Here is a 21,028-nt window from a genome sequence, read left to right on the forward strand (position 1 = left end):
GGCTTTGTATCGCAGTGAAGCACTAGGGCAGTGAATGCTAGTCCACGCCATGATCTGGAGCTGGGCCCCAGCATGATCCTAAGAAAAACACCCTCAAAGACTCTGGTTCCCCCTCTGTGAATTGGGGGGTGTTCCCTCATGCAGAATGGCTGGAAGACTAACCTGAGGCGACCACCAGGACAAATCACCAAGAACATGCTAAGAGCCAGGTCCTGCATTTGGCTTAGAACCAGGATTACCCCTCGGACTCCCATAGCCCCAGAGAAAGCAGGCCATGGCCTTCACTTTATAGATAGGAAGACAAGACATAAAGGGGTGAGAATACCTGCTCACGATCCTGGTAGAACACTAGGCATCAAACTCTGGTTCTCATGTTCTTCTTAGGGTGATGAACTGTCAGCTAGGTGCCCAGTTGCCACAGAGGAGCCTTGTGAACAGACTGCTGCCTAGGAGCCCACAAACGGAGCCAGCATTCCCCTCATCTCCCTCTTCTTTTTTTTAGGTACATGGGATTGAACCCAGGAGTGCTTAACCACTGAACCATATTACCAAGCTTTTTTTTTTTTTTTTTTTTTTTTTTTTGAGACAGGGGTCTTGCTAAGTTGCTCAGGGCCTCACTAAGTTGTTGAGGCTGGCTTTGAGCTTGTGATCCTCCTGCACCACTGGGATTACAGGTGTGCACCACCATATTCAACTCTTCTTTCCCTTCTTGGGGCTGCTAGAAGCCATGTGATGATGAACATGGGGACAGTCTTGGAAAGCAAGGAGGAGCCATGTGTTAAGGTGGACATTCTGGCAGCAGGGGCACACCAAGCTCACAGACACATGACCAAGAAACAGATTTCTGAATTTCTGCATGCCTTCATTGGGACCTCTGTTACAGACCTAAATTAATAACCTGCTTAAAGCAATCTTGGCTGAGTTTATGGAGAGAAACTGCATCCCTTATGGTTGGCCCAAGTAACTGGGAAGAAGTGGCTTCACTCCCCACCTGCTAAACTGTGGTTGTCATTATGCTGACAGGATCAAGAAATGGGTCAGCCAGGAGTGGAGGGTGGGCAAGCACAGAGCAGAAGTGGCCTGGGTGGCAGTGCCTGTCTGATCTGTTCAGAAGACGGTCTGCTGGGCCAGGGCTGAGCTGGCTCTTAGCTCACTGCCCACAGGTCCACCAAGTGCGTAGTTTCAAGCCAAATGGATGAGCTCCCCGGTAGGATTCCACATGCAACATTGTTCCCTGCAGTTCTTACTCCCACAGTCCCCAGAGGCCTCTCCATCTCCTTCTCACAATGACACGAATGTGCATACTGTTCAAAAGGCACTTATTATGGATACGCACCACACAGGGGGAAGGGACCATTCTATCTCACTTCACAGGTAAGGAAACCAAGGCCTGGAGGGCCTGGCCAAGCCCATGGGTGACAAAACCCACATTCCAGGAGCCTGGCCGTGCACTTGAGTTCCCAACCCTTAGCTGTGGCCCCTCTCATGAGAGTTATGGTGCTCAGGCCTAGGGTCCATTTCCAGCCTCCTGGCAGCTCTTCACCTCCTGAAGAGCTTCCTGTGGGAACTGACTGCCATCAGGCTCGACCTCACAGGGGACAGCAAGGGGCTGGGTTATGATGAGACATGCCCAGCACACCAAGCCTACCCTCTAGAACCTTCCCCAAATGAACAGTGAATGAGCGAGTGAATGGATGGCTGCTGCCTAGAGGGAGCATGTGTGGGCGTACCCACCCACAACCCCCATCACCCAGCCCTTGCCACCGGCCACTCACCTCCTCATCCTTGTACCAGGATAGTGACTCGGCTGTCAGCACAAACCAGTACTCCTTGGAGCCACCCTTCATCAGACTGATGTTATTGATGGTCAGCCAGCCCCTGCGGATCACCTGGGGGGGAGGACATGGCTTAGCGGGGAACAGTGTTCCATCACCCTGGCTACCCCCCAGCACAGCAGCCAGCACCCTCACCCCACAGCAAAGGCAGGAAGCTGGGGACCATGGCAGAGACACCTCTAGCCCTAAGCCAGGAACCCAACTCCATCTCACCCCAAGCACTCCCAGTTGGAAACCCAGCAGGGTGCCCAGGCAGGTGGGCAGACAGACAGGACAGTAACTCGATGGCTCAAGTGCTGATAGGGAACCAGGACCCTGTGAGGCCCTCTGTGCTTGTGGCTAACTTGGTTAACCAGGAGGCAAAATGCACGCCCACCTGGTAGAAAGAGGCCCAGGGGGAAATCTGGGGCTTGTGTTCAAGGCAGGGGCACATGGAAGGTGACATCTTCTTTAGGTGAGAAAAGGTAACCAGGGGTGCCCTCAGCGTCACCCCTCATGCCCTCTGGCAGGTGGCTGTCACTGGAGGACTGCAGGAGCCCACGCCATGGAATGACTCTCACTCCACTCCAATGACTGCTACCCTTACTACTGGCTCATCTGTGCCCAGGTCACTAGGGTTGGGAGGACATTTCTTCCTAGAGGGCTGGTGACAGTCTGGAGCACAGAGGAACCTCCTCAGGGACTCTACAAGGACTATCAGGTGGCTTTAAGCCCAGCAATTGCAGTTTTCTCTGCATGGCATCTCAGGGCCCTGGGATTTCTGGCTGTCACTGTCATCGAGTGCAGAGAAGACCCCAGGCCTGCTTAGAGACTTACCTGATGGCTAAATGCAGGCAGCCTAGGGGGCTGGCCACGTTGTTATGCTCCCATGATCCCTGGGACATGGAGGTAGGTACATGTGGACCAGAGCCCCCCTGCCCCCCACTGAACTGGGAACCCCAGGCAGTGAAAGCACATGGAGGCACAGACAGGGCTGCCTGGGGCCAAGACAGCAACAGACAGGCCAAGCTCTAGAGGGTGGGCTGCACATGGCCATGACAGCTGGAAGGGCTGGTACTGGGTACTCCCAGGGCAGCACTAGGCAGGAGAACCTGAGATGGGCTCTCTAGGGATGAGTTTGGGGCCCGGAAACCTTCCTGGTAGGCAGCTTTCAGAAAGGGCTTCACTGTGCCTACTGGACCTCCCTCCAGGGTACCAAATTTTAACAGGGCCACCAGCCCATGGCCCCTGCCCATGATTGCATATTGTCTTCCAGCTGCAGGTGGCAAGGAAGGCAGAGTGGCCACTGAAAGCCCAGGCACCCTGTACCATGCTGAAGTCCCTGCCCAGGCTGGGGACAGCATAAAGTTGCCACTTGGCACCCTTTGTTAAGGTCAAGGGTATAGACTTATCACTTGCTGGGATGAGAAAGAGATCTCAGGACCCCTGCAGCCATCAGGAACATAGGCCAGCAGGCCAAACAAGGTCATGATAGTCTCCCTGACAAGAGGGTGACCATCATCCTAATTTTTCCAAGATGTCCTGATTTTAGCATGGAAGGATATCTCAGTGTTCTGGAATGTGCTCAATCCCAGACTCACTGGGATAGTTGTTGCGCTGTTAGCAAAAGCTGGTCTCCAGAAAGACCGCGGACAAGGCCAAACTGCACAGGACCCAGAAGGGACCCCGTGGTTCTAACAATATGGCCCAGCCCTGAGTGGCTTTCTATGGCGGCCATGTTCTGCTCCTTCATCTACCCAAGGGCAGACAGAGGGGTTGCCTCACCCAGGTGTAGGCCAGGGGTTGGCACAGATTAAGAGCATAGTAGGCTTAGGTTTAGTCATGGAATGAAAATAGGGATCCAGGCTGTCCTTGCTCCCCAAAAGAAGAAATCCTGCATGGTGTGGTCTCTGCTCTCCTGGGAGAGAGCTTGCTCCAACCATCCCTCTGTGGCCTGGGCTGCCTACTTCCCACCTGAGGCTAGGGGAGGCCGGAGCCCACAGACTGTGCTTTAGGGGCATGGCCATGGGCGGGGCCCTTCCCAGAGCACACCCTTGAGGAACAGCATACCCAGGCCTTGGAGTAGGAGGCTGGGGAGTGCGGGCTGGCAAAAGCCCTGAGGCACCTTCCCTTCAGGCGACCTAGAGAGCTGCCTCCATGAGTGCTCAGAAGGGTCAGAGCCTAAATCCCTCTCTAGTGAGCTGTGGGCAGACACACACGGTGATCCAAAGAAAGGGAATGCCAAGGGGCCATCCCCAGGGGACTGGGCTCATAAGAAAGTGGGAGTGGTACGGGGCAGGGAGACAGGAGAGACAGGTAGGGCTCCTGAGGTCCAGGGTGCACAACTGACAGGCAGGTAGGCGCACAGAGAGGTAGGCAGGGCCAGCCAGGGGCAGCAGGCAAGCAGCAGTGCAGCTGGGGTCAGCGGGCAGGCTAGGCCAGCCTTCTCTCTTGAGTCAGGGTCCCAGGCAGGGGTGGAAACCATGGCTGGGACACCCAGAGGCCACAGCCATACTCAAGGCTTTATGGCCAGGGTTGTAGAATCTGATAGGAAAAGAATAATGACTAAACATCTGGGATGTGGGGAGGAGGAAAGCAGGCATGTGCCTGAACTGTTTGGGGAGGAAAAATTTCAAGTTCAAAGGAACTTGGTGAGGGGAGGGGTGTGTGGCAAGAGGGAACCACAGGCCTAAAGCCAATCTCTTCCCCAAAACATCCTCCCCACGGGTCCAGGCTTTTGCTTTGGCTCTATCTTTATTTTATCTTCTAGGAACCCAGGCACATCAAAGCCCTGAGATAGCATTGTCTCAGTTACTGATCCTGGGGTTACTGGAAGATTTCTGCAGAGGGCTGGCAGTGGGAGAATGTCCTGGAGAAGGGGGCCTCTATTAAGGCTAGAGCAGTGCTCTCTGAGGTTCAGACTGAGGCTTAGGCCAGCTGCCCGCAGTGAGTGCTTGAATTGGACTCAGCTCTCAGACGCAAGTGGCCTCTGCCCACTCCTGGGCTGGGCTGAGCCACTCAAGGGCTTGAGCAAGGGGAGGAGGCGTTACCTACAGCAGGGATGGCAAATACAATCCACCTTGCCCAGAGCACTGTGGTGAGATTTCTGAGAATGGCAGGAACAGGTACTAGGATTGATTATTGATGTCTGTCCCAGGCAAAGGATAAGGAAAGGGGGCATGTGGAACAACACAGTTTCATTATCTGCTACAGAGGCTGGAGGCTAGTGGCAGCAATCCAGGAAACACACCCTGAATGATTAGACATGTCTGCCATGGATACAGAAGCAGGATTATATGAAGAAATTTTAAAAGCCCTCATCAGTTAGTCACATCGGTCACGGAATGGGGAGTGGTGGTATATGTATTAGGATACAAGGTCAGGACTGATTAGCAATGTCTGCCATTGGCACATGATGGAGGAAAGGTAAATGGGGAAGAGGGCTGAATCAATTAGCCATGCCTGCCATGAGCACAGGAGAGGAAATTTCTGCATATGGAAAAACATGCTCTGGTCAGTAAGTGATGTCTGCGCTGGAGGCAGAAAGAGGAGTGACAGCAGCAATAAAAAATTTCAGTAGGGCTTGAGGAGACTCTTCCACAGCCAGGGAAGTGGAGCAGAGGCAGGGATAGTATACAAGCTGATTATTTGCCATCCCTGATCTATAGGACCCTAGGTGAACCCGCCAGGTATCAGCTGGAGAGGTGGGCTTCTGACAAAGGTGGTGGTCAGGTTAGTGTTTCTGTGAGGGCAACTGACACCCAGGACAATGCAAAGTCCAATGACAACTGTGACGTGCGATTTCCAGGTTAGCTCTATTTTTAGTTTTTTTTTTTTGGGGGGGGTTATTTTGTGGGGAAGGGAACGTTACAGGGTGGGCGGGATCTCCACCGATACTAGGTTCTCTAATGTTTGCTACCACACTAAGCAGGTACTTACCAAGATCTCCCCCTTTGAGAATGCAAAGTTAGGGTTGTGGGTAAATCAAGGAAGAGCAGGCAGAGGAAAAGAGACGAAAGGGACATGAGGGGACAGAGAAAAAGCAGGAAAAAGCACAATAATGGGAGAAGAGAGGAGCAGGGAAAAAAACAGCAAAAGAAAAAAATTACATGCTATTAATTATATTCATGGTGTTAATATTTAATTCATTATCATCTCTCAAAATGAAAAAGCAACAATGTACATATTACCTATGGCAAGCAGCAAAAAAAAAAAAAAATCATGCAGAGGTTACATTCTTTTTTTTCATCAACTCTATAATCGTGCAAGATAAACAGCAGAGCCCCCGCCCCCATCCCCACCCCCACCTCAGCCTGATGTGGAAAAGGTGGGGACAAGTGGCAGAAACTTTACAAAGACAATATTTTCTTAAAAAAAAAAAAAAAAAACAAAAAAAACCCCAAAAACAAACAAACAAAAACCCCACCTAATATTGGTATTTATAAAGCCATTGCGAGACCTCTAGCTGGGACAAGTTATTAAGGCTCAGGGTCTGTCTGGGTATGGGATTCAAACCACCCCAGACTTCTCTGAGATGCCTGTGACAATGTAGCCTCCATGGTTCTCACCAACAGGTCCCCAATCCTTGGGGCAGGAGATGGGAATTCAATTTGCTTATAGACACCTTGGGTGATGGTTGTGTCACCCCATCTCGAGGGCCAGGCTTTAATCTTGGCCTTAGATATCAAATAGGACAGCACCCCCTGCATGTGAAATCTGCCCCTTGTGGTCCTACCAAAGCTTCGGCACTCAGACTGTTTTCGGAAACACTGATATCTAAGTGGACTTCGGAGGCTAACAGAGTGGATGGTCTGGTGCTTAGGGGTGAGCTCCTGGCAGGGCAGTTCATGTGTCAAGTGCCATTACTGGGCTTTGGTCATCTCTTGCACCCTCCCCCACCCCCATGGTGGAATGGTGACTGCAGCCTGGTGAAGCTACCTGGTTGGGGATGGCTCTCTTCTTATTCAGCTGTGTGCTCCTCTGCTGGGCACTGAAATCAAAGCAGAGAAAGTACATGTGGATGAGATGCCAGGAGGGTCATAAGGAGCAAGAGGCCCTGATTGCCCAGGTGGGGTTCTTTCCCTGGGGAACCAACTGACCAGCCATGGACAGAGGAAGACAGATGCTCTCTGCATGCCACCCAGGAAAAACAGCTGGGGCCCACAGATAAAGAAAGCACATGTGGCTGAACTAATGCTTCTAGACCCCGATCTCACTACCCCCAAAGTGCCAGTTTTTTTCACAAGATCCTGGAACTTCTAAGAGAGGACAGGAGAAGCTGGAGTGCCAGGTAGCTGGGAGGCAGGCAGGAGGTAACTACAGGGGTACTTCTGCACCAGGATGGTTGAGGGTCAGACACTTGAGGTTTCTCCCTATACTCTCTCTTCCCATTCCTAACACCAATACCAGGTTGTAAGCAGCACTAACCACAAAGCAATCCAGCCCTGGGGGTCAGACTGTGGGATAGCTGCTGGCTATGAAAATGGCACTAGTCTCTGATTGCTCCTGACCCAAGTCAGAGGACATTTAAATTCAATTGGGAACCCTATTTGTCTATAGTTGCTGATCTCCTTTCTCTTCTTCCTGCCTTCTTTTTTTTTTTTCCTTTCTTCTTCTTTTTTTTTTTTTTTTTTTTGGTGGTGCTGGGGATTGAACCCAGGGCCTTGTGCATGTGAGGCAAGAACTCTACCAACTGAGCTATATCCCCAGCCCTCTTTCTTCTTTTTAATGGTACTAGGAATTGAACTCAGACTCCGACACTGGGCCACTGCCCAATCCCTTTTTTATTTTGAGGCAGAATCTCGCTAAATTACCCAGGCTGGCCTCCAACTTGCAATCCTCTTGCCCCAGTCTCCCAAGCAGCTGGGATTACAGGCATGTGCCACCATGCCCAGCTTCTTTTCTTCTCTATCCATCCTATCTCTGGTTACTTCATATAGGTACAGAAGGCCACTGTATTTTATGTGTGCACCTACTCAACCCCCTTTCTAATATATTTGCCATTCAAATAATCATACTACCACCTGCAAACAATTTACATCTCCATCATATTTTCTTTTCTTATCTCATTGCTTTAGCTGGAAGTTTGAGAATAATATCAAAAAGCAAACCAGCTTGGTTTCATTCCTTTACCTCTGGGGTTTTGTCTTATGGTTTAAGTTGACTGATGGATAAGGCAGAACGAGTGTTTGTGTATGTACAGGAAGTTTCTAGTTCTAAATCAGTAAAGGCTGGAGTATTAAGAATGAAGACAGAATGTTAGTGAACAATTTTCCTAGTGTTCTATGTGATTACCACAGGCCATTTACTATGAGCTGTTTGTAACATTTGTAGGACAGAAAGGAGTGTGACCAATGGCATCTGAGGGAGGTGAGAAGGAGCACAGACAACACTCACAGCAAGGGTGGGTGGCAAGAGGTCCCAGATGTGCTACCCCCTAAAGGCTTCCACCCTTCCTCAAACAGCCCATGTGGTGGGCCCTCGCCCTTGCTGGACCCAATCAGAGATTTCCAGGTACCAAATTCCAGATTCTTCCCTGCATCCTATAGGGTCCTCTTGGTGAGGGGTGTGGCCACCAGCTCCTGTCACTTCCACCTTGTCTTGGTTGTCCCCTGCTCTGTTTCTTGGCCTTCCTTCCCTGGGGCCCTGCCTGTCACCTGCTGTCATGACTTTCTCAGGAATGTCTCTCCAGTCCTCACTCTCCTTTCCCTTAGCCCCTTGCCTATTCTCCTTTTCTAGTCTTTCCTTTCTGTCACGTCTTGACCGATGACTCCATCTTCCTAGGCTGGGAGCTCCGAAAGGGAGGGGCTATAGCTGCCTCACTCACTGACCTTATCCAAAGACCCTGAACTGGCCCCATCTCTGAGACAGTGCTCCACTGCTATTCAGTGGACCTCTGGGATATCCCCCTGGGCCTTAGGGCCACCCAGCCAAGGCGTCCCCATTCACACACCAGGGAAAAGGCACACAGCAGGCAATACCCACCCGGTGACCAGCTGCTCAGTATAGTAACAGCTGGGGTAAGTGGGAAGGCCCCGGAATCCAGAGGAAAGAGTGGAGTGGTCAAAGGAAAAACAGGAGAGATTGTGAGAAGGAACTGTGGATGAAGTGTGAGAAGCAGAGACGTCAAAGTGAGGAAAACAGAAGCAAACCAAAGAGAGGGACCAGCGTTTTCTCCCCCGCACACCTGGTGGCAGGGAGAATGGGTGGGAGGGCTGTCTCAGGGCTGAAGGCTGTCTGTCTCAGGCTCTGAGAACTGCACCTAAGCACAGCTCACATCTGGGGCTCCCCAGGCCACCCCCTGTGGGGACAGCCCAGACGGGGCCCTCAGCTTCCTGGGCTTCGGGAGGAGCAACTGATCATTCATTCAGTCAATCCACTCATCTCCCACCCACCCAGCACAGAACATAACCTCCATCCACTTTGTCCAGTTCATTGGTACATTTTCTACCAAAGACCTACACTGTCCAAGTCTTAGCACCAGGAGGTCCTCCTTAAGGAAGCCTCCAGGACTCCAAGGCCAGTCCCCAAAGTCACCCTTGGGACTTTTGGGACCCTCAGAGTCCCCACCTGGCCCCGATCATCCTGCATGCTAACTGCAAGGGTACAAGCCTGTGCTTGCCAGGGCCTTCCTTGGGGGTGGGGACCTGGCCTGTGCTTACATGCTGCTCTATCACTAGATCTGGCACAAGAAAGAACCAGCAGTATCTGCTAAATTGGTACAAGGAAGCTGGTGCCTGGTGGAATGGAACAATCCAAGTGATGTACAAGCTTGTCAAGGGGACCCAGAGGTAATGGAATCAGGGAGGTGACACCCAAGATCATACCATTTTTGTCTAAGACTTGCCTAAATCAAAACCTGTCCCACATCTGAGTGCCATGAGATTCTGGTTTTAAACCTCCAACATGCCCAGAAGTCACACACACCCCAAACAGCACATCTCACAGAGACCCTCTGAAGTTCAGAGCCTGTAGGAGGCTCTGGCTGTGAAATAGCCAGGTTTGAAACAAGCCACACACTGGTCCACAAAGGCTCTGAGAGTTCTCTGAAGAGAGGAGCACTGCAGTTAGCCAGCCCCACCCCTGAATCTGACCAAGGACTATCTTTTTATTTCATAAAACTAGCTACTGGGATGCCCACAGAGAACATGTTGGGTGGGGACACTGGGTCAGGGCCCACAAACTCTCTAATGGCTCTGTGCTTAACCAGGGACCCCCTATGACAGAGACCCTCTGGCTCCTCCCTCTTGAGGGAACCTAACTCCTCCCTAGGGCCGCCCCACCAGACACTGTCCCCAAAAGTACATACTTGGCAAATCCAATAAAGTCTTCATGGTTCGTGTTGATGTAGGACTGCTCGATGTCTATCAGAAGAAGAATCTGGGAGAAAGCGGAAATCTGTGGGTATAAAGCCCAGCCAAGAAGGAAGGGGCAGCAGCAGGAGCACTTCATGCACCCTGTCAGCAGAAGGCCCAGAACCACACAGCCTCCCAGGCGAGAGCCAGGATGGGTGGGGCTGGGGGCCCATAAGCACACAGAGGGGACAGGGTACTTCCATGGTCAGGATCACACACACAAGCAAGACTGGGCTAAACTGGGCAAAGTGGGATATGCTGTAATCCCAGTAACTTGGGAGGCTGAGGCAGGAGGATCACAAGCTCAATGCCAGCCTCAGCAATTTAGTGAGACCCTGCCTCAAAATAAAAAAAGAACTGGGGTTGTAGCTTGGTGGTAAAGTCCTCAGGGTTCTAACCCTGGTAACAGGAAAAGGAAAAAAAGAAAGAAAGAAAAATGACTGCACTAAAAGGGAACAGTGCCAGGCAGCCCAGTGGACCACTGAAGCTGGAGTCCATTCCGACTCTAAGTAGCCCTCGACCCTGGATCTTTTATTACTAAGCTGTGGAATGTGATTAACGGGAGACTCTACTGCACAGGGTTCAATGTTTTCTTTTTTCTTTGCAGTGCTAGTGATGCAACCCTGGGCCCTGCACATGCTCAGCATGAGCTCGACCACTCAGCTTTGCCCCAGCCAGGTTTCCAGCATTTACAGTGCATCAAATCTTTAGCACCCAATGCATTATAAATGCTACATTCAAACTAAGGAGCTTACACACACATACACATGTGTGGTGGGTGTATAAGTGTGCATATATTCTATTGTAATACACACCGAATGAATAAAAAAAAAAAACAGGTAAAAAGGTAATAGCTAATTTTGAGTAAATAGTATAGACTCTTGTTCTATTTTTGAAATTTTCCCTAATGAAATTACTTCCAAATAAAATGTTAAAACCAAAAAAGAAAACAACGAAAACTGCAAAGATAAACTGGCTAAGTGAGAACATTAAAATAAGATACACACACAAAGGCACCCACACATGTGCACACGTCTGCACACACACTTCAGGAAGGATGCAGTCTCAGACACTGGATGGCACCTGCAAATGCATCACACAATGCAAATTCCCCGCAACAATCCCTGTTTGGCCAGGATGAAGGTGCTTGATGGGAGCACAGGCTCAGAAAGCTCTTTGGCCCAATTCCCATTAAGACCAGGCCAAGAGGCTGGGGAGGAGGAGCTCTCGTGCCCCCAACCAGGCTCCCACTGATCCCTGGCCAGTCACTTTCCCTCTGTGTGCCTTGGAGTTCTCAAAGATAAAATGGGACCTTGGAGGTTGTTGGAGAATGCCGAGGGGTGCTCTGTCCAAGAGACTCCTGAGGGCTGGTTTTGTAAAGCCCAAATGATCACCCCAGAACTCTCGGACCAGAGCTCTCTGGCATTGTCAACTGTGGGGCACCAGGGGCTCTGTACATTTGCAAGGGACAGCAGCATTTCTGCCAACAATGACAAAATGAATTGGAATCTCCCAGGCTTTTGATAAAACTTCCCGGCTCCAGAAGCTACGAGGCAATGAGGCAACAGTGGACAGGCTCACAGAGGAAACGACTGGTCCAGTGGGAACCAGGGGAAGCCCTCCAGGACAAATGAGCCACGTTCTTCCCCAGTGAAGACCAGAACAGGGGGACTGTTCTAAATAAAACAAGACACAAGCAAATGCAACACATATGTTCATCTTGGACCTGGATTTAACAGTTGCTATAAAGCCACAAAAAAGGACAATTAAGGAACAGTGACAACTCACATGTGGAGTCACCTGTGACTCCTGGGGCTCAGCAGGTGACAGATGAGACTGCTACAGAGGAGGGAGGCTATATGGGGTTATGCCCCACTCTCCACCATGGCACCCCAGCTGCCCTCTGGTGAGCACATGGATAGCAGGAGCTGTGCTCCATCCACAGGGACTGCTGCTCAGCACCAACAGCCGCGAGCTCCCAGTATGTGCGACAAGCACCACCAGGAACCCAACGTGCACGGTGCTGGGTCAGGGAAGCCCAGTCACCAGGACAGGTGCTATAGGAGCCCAAACAAAAATCTGCAGGAACAGGGAGGAACTGGGGAGAGATGGGCCTGGGGGTGGAACAGTCTCCCACAGAGGGGCACAAGGGTGGGAACCTGCGGGGAGGTCACAGAACCATAAGATATAATTTGGAATTGTTTTTAAAATAGTGCTGGGGATCAAACGTGTATGAGGCAAGCAGCCTACCAGCGAGCCACATCCTCAGCCCACCCACCACGCTAAATCTTGATTAGTGCTCTATGCATTTGTCAGAACTTACAGAACCTACACTCAAAACTGATGACATAAAATTTATACCTGGAAAATAAGACAAAGTGCCAATACCTGGTCCTTGGTTCTCCCCTCTCGCTCCCGGATGTAAGTGGTGACAATTCGCTCTGTCTCCTCTCGCAATCGCGGGTAAGAGCTGAGCTAGGGAACAAGCAGAGGGCTCGTGTTGGTGGGGTCCTAGTGGTCTGACCAGGGAGAAACATGAACCACACAAGTGGAAAATGCAAGGGGAGTGACATGGGGGGCCAAGTCCCCACTCTGTTCCCATCTCACAGCTGCTCCAGCTGGGAGACAAGAACAGGACAGTGGGCAGGGGGCAGAGTGGAGAGAGGGAGAGGGTGCGCATGCATGCACCAGGAGCCGCTTTGTGAGCCAGAGATTGGTAGGTGAAAGGTGGCAGAGAAAGCGAATGGCATGGATTTGCCACTCAAGGTTCCAGCAGGCCCCTCCTGCACAGCGCTGGGTGACAAGACCATGGAGGTGCTTGCCAAGTTTGTGAGTGTCTAGCACCTCCTCTAGGATAACGAGGGCAGCATCTGGGCCATCCACCTCGGAGGGACCCCCTTGCCAGACACCATTCCTCACTGTTGCATTTCTGGCACCCACTGGGCTAACACCCCAGGGCCCCTCACCTTTGTCTGCAGCAGTGACTGAACCAAACCACACTTGTGTGGGAGTCACACCTTTCGTGGTTTGGGTGAAATCCACAAGTTGGGGAAAATGGATTGGTTGGTCAAACTGCCCCTGAAAACCTCTCAAACACCGTATAATCTAAAGGCGTGTGGGTCTACAAGTTGACAATATGTTTCAGAGCTTTGGTGATAGCTGGGAAACCACTCTTCTCCAAGGGTCGCAGGGATAGGCACTGCTTTGTAAAAGCAATGCATCTGATGATGTCAAAGGCCTCCAGCCCCCACAGTACCTGAAACTGCAAAGGTGGGATGTGTTTGTGACCCAACTCCCACAGCTGCCCATGCAAAGTTGAGATATCAACAGGTGATAACTGGTCCACAGAAGGGGATTCCTACCGAGGCAGAATTTTCCAGATGCTTGGGTTGAGACAAACAAATGGAAGGGATAAGATGGGGGACAAATGCGGAGGCGATAAGAACAAAACCTGTTACCTTCTCAGCACACTTTTTAATGACTGTGGCCAGTTCTGAGACCACGAGATCAACACACTTCAAACTTGGCTCTTTGAGTTTTACAATCTGTTTTTTCACAATGGCTTCAAAGGCCATGTCCGGGGTGAAGAGCCCCGTCCTGGGTCATGCGGAAGGTGGGACGAAGTAGAAAGACACCCAGGGATAGTGCAGGCCACACACACAAGACAGGAGACAGAGAGAGAGAAGAAACGAGAATCAGCTGGTTAGTACGTGCATGGAGGGCCTGTGCCCACATTTGCCCCGGAAGCTGCTTCAGATCACAGAGGCTTGGAGGCGAAGGGAGGGGAGGGCTGGTCTGGCATTTAATTATGGAGGTGCTATGGATCACCATGATCTGGGAACAGCTATGATGGGTGGAGGCCTTGAATGGTCACATTCATGACGAAGGGTTCTAGGATGATAATCAGCAACCCAAGCAGGTTTGGTTTCCCCCTTTTCCAATTGAAGGAGCTTAAGAAGCAAATGGGGGCTTTTCCAGACTAAGAACAAAGATATCAAGCAGAAATTCCCTGCCAACCCAGAGCGTTGAGGACATCATGGTCGCACAAGCACAGACTGCCCGCTGGGAAGCATTTGAGTGGCTTGGCCAAAGCGTGCTGCCCTGGGAAACAGGCCCCTCTGGGAGCCCGACACGTCCTGCTGAGTGGAGGCAGCCGCCTGTGAAAGCTGGCACCCAGCTACTTGTGATCAGATGGGCTGAGGACAGGCTGGGTAGGGGGTGGGGTACGTGGCATGGGGTGCAGGGGAGCTGGCGGGGGGCACTTGGGAGATCAGGAGGCTTTATCAAGCTGGGCACTAAGCATTTGTTATGTTGTTGGCATCTGGGCCTTTCCCAGCACCATGGGGAAACAGGAGGAGTTGGCTCCAGAGAAGCCAGAGGATACTGGGCATTTGTCACGAAGGGGTGACAGTCAAATAGATTCAGGGGCTTGGCCTCCAGCAGCTGACGTGGGGTCCCTCTCTGCTTCCCAGAAGGCAGCAAAGCAACAGCCCAGTGAAGCCCCAATTCCACCAGATACATGCTAGGCTTGGTATCAGGGCCCCAGGGAGGCCTGTCCACATGTCTGGCCAGTTCTGGAGGCCTGACACCCCCCCAGTGGGCCCTGGCTGACATGGTCCCATCCCTTCCTCTGGATAGAGGTCAAGTTCTTGGAAATTTAGGTAACTTAGGGGATGACCAACACTGGGGGCCTGATACCAAACTCCCATACCCGGGTTTCCACAAGGCCAGGAGTCACCCTGCCAGGGATCCAATACCTTACTGGTACACTGCCTAACTGTATTGATTAGCTCCTGGATAACCAGGTCGACACATTTCAGACAGGGCTCTTTCAGCTTGACGACCTGCTTTTTCACAATGGCCTCGAACGCCAAGTCCGGGGTGAAGAGCCCAGTCCTAAAACCATCCGTACCCGGGGGGCAGGGGAGATAAGTCAGAGAGAAACAAAGCATGATCAGAAATTTCCTAAGTACTGGCTGGGTCCCCAAGGAAGAAGAAGGTTACATCAAATCTGGGGATCAGATGCCTGAGTCCACAGTGGGGAAACCCAAGGTGACCCGAGGACCCAATGGCAATAAAGGCTGGATAATTGGAAAGACTACCTTTGTTAGAATAAGAAGGGGACCCAAGACTCTCATGAGGGACCTTCGATGGGGATAAATTTGAGATTTCTATGAACCCGACTCAAGTCTGCCCTACCCTGCCCCAGACCATCTGCGGTAAGCTCTCTTAGTTTACCAGTGACTAAGGCTCAACCAATCAGCTGTGTCTAACCCTGGGGCCATGCTATGCACGGTGGCCTGCAAAAGATTCAGGAAGGACTGAAACATGCCCCCCTTCAAAGCATCCAAAAGGACAGGCTTACAGCTCTTGAAAATCACCCAAGAGCCTCACAATTGGGGTGCCCAGAGGTTTGGGAAGCCCAACTGGCTAGAGGGTGTCACTGTGGAGGGGAAGGAAACTTGCCTGACTCCATGAATGTTCTTAATGGCATAGCTGATCTCTCGTCTTAAGTCTTTCTCATCAAACTCCATCTGAGAAGAGATAAGCCAAACAAATGAAAGGAGGTCCCTGGGGTACCCCAGCACAGGTGTGTACTTGGGGAAGGTGATTTCCTAGCACAGTTGTATTCATAAGACAAATTATTTAATTCAAGAATAAAAATTTAAAAATTATAACCCAGTTTCAGCAAAGATGTTCTAAAACGAACACTCTCACATGGTCTGTATAATCTCTTCAAAACATTCCTATACTTCACTTACTAGTTCCAATACTCTAGAAATTCATCTTAAGGAATTAAGAAAGATTTAGCAACATGCACAGAACTTTTCAGTAGCTGCCGAAAAGTGTAAATAGAACCTAAATGATCAAAAATGGGAGACAGATTAAGTACATGATGGGACAGACATAAAACAGGATATTATTTTGCCACTAACAATTTGTTATATGTTGATAACTAGTTTAGGAAGATGGTTACTGCATGAAAAATGCATGTCACAAAGAGGCATAATTTGTTTTTTGATTACAAAATAGATATGTATATACAATATGGATAAGGACACATGCTGTGTTTGTGGCAGGCTTACCCATCTGCACAGAAATAATTCAGAAAATATGCCTAGCTAAGTGTTAATAGGCCTTGTCTGTGGCTATTAGGATTATGGGTGTTTCTCTCCGTTTATTGAAAAGCATTTTATTAATTTTTTAAAAAATGTTATATGCTCATTATAAAAAATGTAAAGTGTCCAATAAATCACCAAAAAAGGAAGGGAAAGAGGAAAGAAGGATCCCAAATCCCAGGCTCCAGAGCTGACATTTTCAAGAACATCTTGGCAGATCTGTCCATACAGATGTAGTCCTAGACATTTACATACAATTTCACACAGAAGGCTGTTATTATGCCATGTACATATACACCGTATCTACAGGCTCCACAACTGGTTCTACCTTTAACAACGTGTTGAGGACATTTTTCCTTGTAAGTTCACCTCCATTTTCTGTCGTCTCTTGGTATCCACAGTGGATGACTCTAGGATCCTCCCCCAATACACCACATCTAGGGATGCTCAAGTCCTTTATATATACTATGCCATGGGTGTAATATTTGCATAGAACCTATGCATATCTTTCCACATTTCTAGATGATTTATAATACCTAACACAAAGTAAATGCTATGTAAATAGCTACACTGTTTTGCACAGGGAATAATGACAAGAAAATTCTATAGTGTTCAGTACAGATGTTTTTTTCTTTTCTAATATTTTCGATCTGCAGTTGGTTAAACCTGTGAATGTGAAACACATGAACTTGGAGGGCTGACAGAATTATCAATGTAAACAAATGGGATTTAAATATAATTTTGCCCCGAACTCCTAAGCTGACCACTGGGGGAAGAAAGCCCATGGGGATGCCTCCTCTGGGCCATGGTCTACCCACAGACATTATGGCCAGAAAGACCAGAGTCAAGGCCAAGAGGGAGGGTGCCTGGCTAGAGATGGGGCCCATCTCCGGGGTGCTACCTTCACCAGCTCAAAGGGAAAGCGCTCATGGAAGATGCGATTGATTCGGGCGCCCCCTGAGAGCTCCAGCGTGTCCACTTGGTCTCCTGAGCCCTCGATTCTTTTCTCAAAGTCCACCCCAAATTGCTGGACCATCCTATGAAGAAAAAGAAAACACAAATGTCAAGGCAGAGGTGTCTGCATGGCTCTAGAATTATGTTCCCAGTTGAACCATGATGTACTTGCTTGCTTCATTTTTAGCAGCAAAATATAGGCTTATACTAAAACAAATCAACAAAATACAAGAGCTGCTGAGGGCAAACGTTTGCAAAGCCTCTTGCGATTATCCTCCCACTGAACCTGAGGGGGTCAATTATTTTTCTTAGTTTCCAGATGAAGATCTGACATCACAGCTACTCAACCTCTACCCGAGGCTCAACTTGACTTGGCAGATGGTGGTGTAAAAAGGTAGCCCCTCTGGGGCTGGGGCTGTAGCTCAGTGCTAGAGCACTTGCCTAGCATGTGTGAGGCACTGGGTTCGATTCTCAGCACCACATATAAATAAGTAAATAAATAAAATAAAAGTCCATCAATAACTAAAACTAAAAGAAAAAAAATTAATAATAATATAAAAAAGGTAGCCCCTTCAGCAACTCAGGTGGCTACACAGGTTCCCTTTCCAGCCTGTTCAGGTGGGGTCTGTACCACTGATGAGTGCTGAGGCTTGGACAGGCAAAGTTGTCCCCTGCACCTCAGTTTTTCATGTGCAAAGTGGTGGATAGGAACAACATCTACCTCACACTGTCACTGTTGAGAACTGAAGGCATTTGTGCACTTCATCAACTTCAAAAAGTCGCTGACCCTAAAATACATAGTTATTCTGTGCACTCACTCACAAAAAAGAAAAATGCTTCCAACTAATAGTAATTCACCTCAGACTCCCAGTGCCAGAAGTTAACTGGCCATCCTCCTGCCTCAGCCTCTCCAGTAGTTGGGATTACAGGTGTACACTGCCATGCTCAGCTTTTTTTTTTTTAAATATATATTTATTTTTTAGTTGAACACAATATCTTCATAATATTTATTTATTTTTACGTGGTGCTGAGGATCGAACCCAGGGCCTCGCACATGCTAGGCGGGCGCTCTACCGCTGAGCCACCACCCGAGCCCCATGCTCAGCTTTTTACCATATGTTTTGCTACGTATTAATTTTCTGTCCTATTCCTTCCCTTTCCCGCTTCCTGCACACCCTGGGGAGAGGGATGGGCACCTGCCCTATTCACTGCCACACCATGGTGCTTAGGATAAGGTCTGGCACACAGGTGGTTCTCAACAAGTACTTGCTGAATGAATGAACATACAACAAGGTCAAATGGGCACCCAGCCCGGGGATGCTGTGGGAAGGTGGGAGGGAAAGGAGAGGCACATACTGGAGCAGGGCTTTGGTTTTCCGAGTGGGGTCATCGGGACGGAAATTCTTATACTCCTCTACCTCCTTCTCTAGGGATAGCAGCTGACTTTGCAGCTTGCTGCGTAGGGCTGGCAGTGACTCCCGGATGTGGTTGGTCAGTTGCTGCAAGAGAAGGGCAGACATCAGGGAGGTCATTGTGGGCAGGAAACCAGGAAGGTGCAGGCCCTGTTTTCCCCATGGAGGGCCAATGCCACCTGAGACCAGCACACTCCTCAGCCTCAAGTAAAAGCAACAGAAAAAGTATCCAGCAATGGACATGCTTACGCCCAGGCTAAAAGAGGGGCCACGACTGAGTGATCACCCTGCCATAGGGCACTGGGTGGTCAATGAGGCAGTCACACCACGGAAGACACACAGATGCTGACAAAGAGGCAAAGAGGGCAGGAGGCCTGCTGACCCGGGACATCCGCCTCGGTACCACTCAGTGAGAAGTTTGCGCGGCCCTGCAGAGCCCACTGCCCAGAGGACCGACAGTGACAATCCCGCAAACTTAGGTGGAAAAGATATCCTGAGAAGAACACAATGCACATACGACGGGCTCCCTGCTGTGAAAGAAAGGCAGCACCTGCATTTGCCTCAACACAAGTTTCTGAAGAAACTAACACGGAAGACGGTGGATTGGAGCATACAGAGGGCTGGCCGGAGGATGGCCTTCTCAGTGCTCCCTTTTGCTTTACTGTTCTGCTTTAGTTAATTTATTTTTTGTGGTGCCTAGAATGGGGCCCAGGACCTCCCGCACGCCAGTGCCTTACCGCTGAACTACACCCCCAGCCCCTTATTCTGCTTTTGAACTGTATGAATCTGATATCTGTTAATCTCCGAAAGGGAGGTTCATGGCAGAAAAAAGACAGGGAATGACCCACAAGATGTGCTGTTTGACAGAAAACTAGATATGGAATGGGGGTAAGCTACTGCCATCTTGGGCAGGGGAAAAAGGGCTAGGGATGTAGCTCAGTGCAGGGCACTTGCTCAGCACACACAGGCCCTGAGTTCCATCCCCCACCTAATGGGAAAAAAAATGGTAAGGAAGAGGGGGTAAAGGAGGAGGAAGAGGAAGAAGGGAAGGAAGGTGGGGTGCAGTGGCACACACCTGCAATCCAGCTACTCAGTAGGCCAAGGCTGAGGGATCATAAGTCACGAGGCCAGCCTGGGCAATTAAGCAAAATCCTATCTCAAACAAAGGGGGTAGGGGTGCTGGGGATGTAACTCAGTAGGACAGCACCCCTGGATTCAATTCCCCAGTAACCCCCCCCAAAAAAAGAGAAGGGAAAATAGGGAGAAAAGTAAAAAGGAGAAAAGAAGGAAAGGAAGGGAGGGAGGGGAAGAGGGAGGAAAGGACGAGGAGGAAGCAGTGGAGTCGGGGAGGGGAAGGAGGGATATACAGTGTAGACATGTCCCTCTCTTCAGGCCCTAGAAGAAAACACAGGAAGCGATGACAAAGGTCACCTCTGGAAAAGGCATCCATTACAGGAAAGGAAGAAATGGGACAGTCACTATGGGGATGGATGACCTTTTTTCCCCCTAATACAAAATAAAGGAAAAAAAATGAATGAAAAAAACAAAAACCATAAAATCAGCCACTACCCAAAAAGTGAACACCAGAATTCTGCTGCCACCTGTCCTCTAATAGAAGAGAATTTTCTAAGTATCTATCAAGCTAGAAAAGAGGCATAAAGAAGCCTCTCATCTGTGGTGTGGCTCTAATAGGCCACCCCGGAGTTCTCTGTAAGCAGGGGTCCCTGCCTCCATGACCCAGCCCACAGGCCCCTCTCTATGGGAGCTGAGAGTCTCAAATGGTGGGGATTGATGCTTGGGGCTCCGCAGACCTTTACTCCCATCTGAGATCCTACAGTATTTAACTTGGGGAAACACTGTCCCAGAAAGTCACCAATGTGAAAGGGGCCAACCCTTCCTGACTCCTAAGGGGCCTCTGGGCCACTCACCCATGGGCCCCCGGGAGGCCTTAGCCAGCTGCAGTGGAGGTTTCCTTCCTTTTTTCTGCCTCCTCCCCTCTGCCGAGGCCTGCCTACTTCCGGTCCTGGAGGGCCTCTCCCAAGGGAGGCTGACTTCCCTCTTCCCTCCCCTGAGCTGCCTGCTCTGTGTTACCTCTGGCCCCCACCCCAGCCCAAGTTAACACTTGATCATCCATTTACCTGGTGGCTTGCTCCCTGGCCCACCACTAAAAATAAGCCTTCCCTGATCTCCAGTACCACACATACATACACACAGAGGGACAAGAAGAAAGCCCTCCGGGTGGACAGGATCTGTTCTCACAGTGCCACTGGGTCCCCAGTTTGTGCATGAAGGTATGACCTTCAGATTGCCGTTCTGAGGCCATCATCCTGAAAGCTGCCAGAAAGCAGGAAGCACTTTGAGAAGTCCCCATTCTC

The 21,028-nt window shown here is 50.1% G+C and overlaps 1 protein-coding gene and 1 non-coding gene across 15 annotated transcripts in view; both read right to left on the reverse strand.

Moving 5' to 3' along the window:
- Window positions 1-21,028, reverse strand: part of Dnm2 (dynamin 2) — an 88,493-nt gene that overhangs the window by 13,020 nt on the left and 54,445 nt on the right. For 3 of the 14 annotated variants that reach the window (XM_026399765.2, XM_026399762.2, XM_026399760.2), the window contains exons 7-16: window positions 18,598-18,740; window positions 17,189-17,324; window positions 15,635-15,702; window positions 14,926-15,064; window positions 12,557-12,643; window positions 10,123-10,193; window positions 8,799-8,828; window positions 6,753-6,804; window positions 5,754-5,765; window positions 1,776-1,889 (exon numbers count right to left, since the gene is read on the reverse strand). In XM_026399765.2, coding sequence (XP_026255550.1) covers window positions 1,776-1,889; window positions 5,754-5,765; window positions 6,753-6,804; window positions 8,799-8,828; window positions 10,123-10,193; window positions 12,557-12,643; window positions 14,926-15,064; window positions 15,635-15,702; window positions 17,189-17,324; window positions 18,598-18,740 — 852 coding nt within the window. Of the gene's footprint in view, window positions 1-1,775; window positions 1,890-5,753; window positions 5,766-6,752; window positions 6,805-8,798; window positions 8,829-10,122; window positions 10,194-12,556; window positions 12,644-13,626; window positions 13,766-14,925; window positions 15,065-15,634; window positions 15,703-17,188; window positions 17,325-18,597; window positions 18,741-21,028 lie in introns of all 14 variants that reach the window. The other 11 variants (XM_026399773.2, XM_026399768.2, XM_026399764.2 and 8 more) reach the window with 6 other exon arrangements.
- On the reverse strand, window positions 7,449-7,521 carry Trnav-cac (transfer RNA valine (anticodon CAC)). The gene has a single exon. It is a non-coding gene; the product is annotated as a tRNA-Val (tRNA).

Source organism: Urocitellus parryii, chromosome 3, assembly GCF_045843805.1.
Source record: "Urocitellus parryii isolate mUroPar1 chromosome 3, mUroPar1.hap1, whole genome shotgun sequence".
Classification (NCBI taxonomy): Eukaryota; Metazoa; Chordata; class Mammalia; order Rodentia; family Sciuridae; genus Urocitellus; species Urocitellus parryii.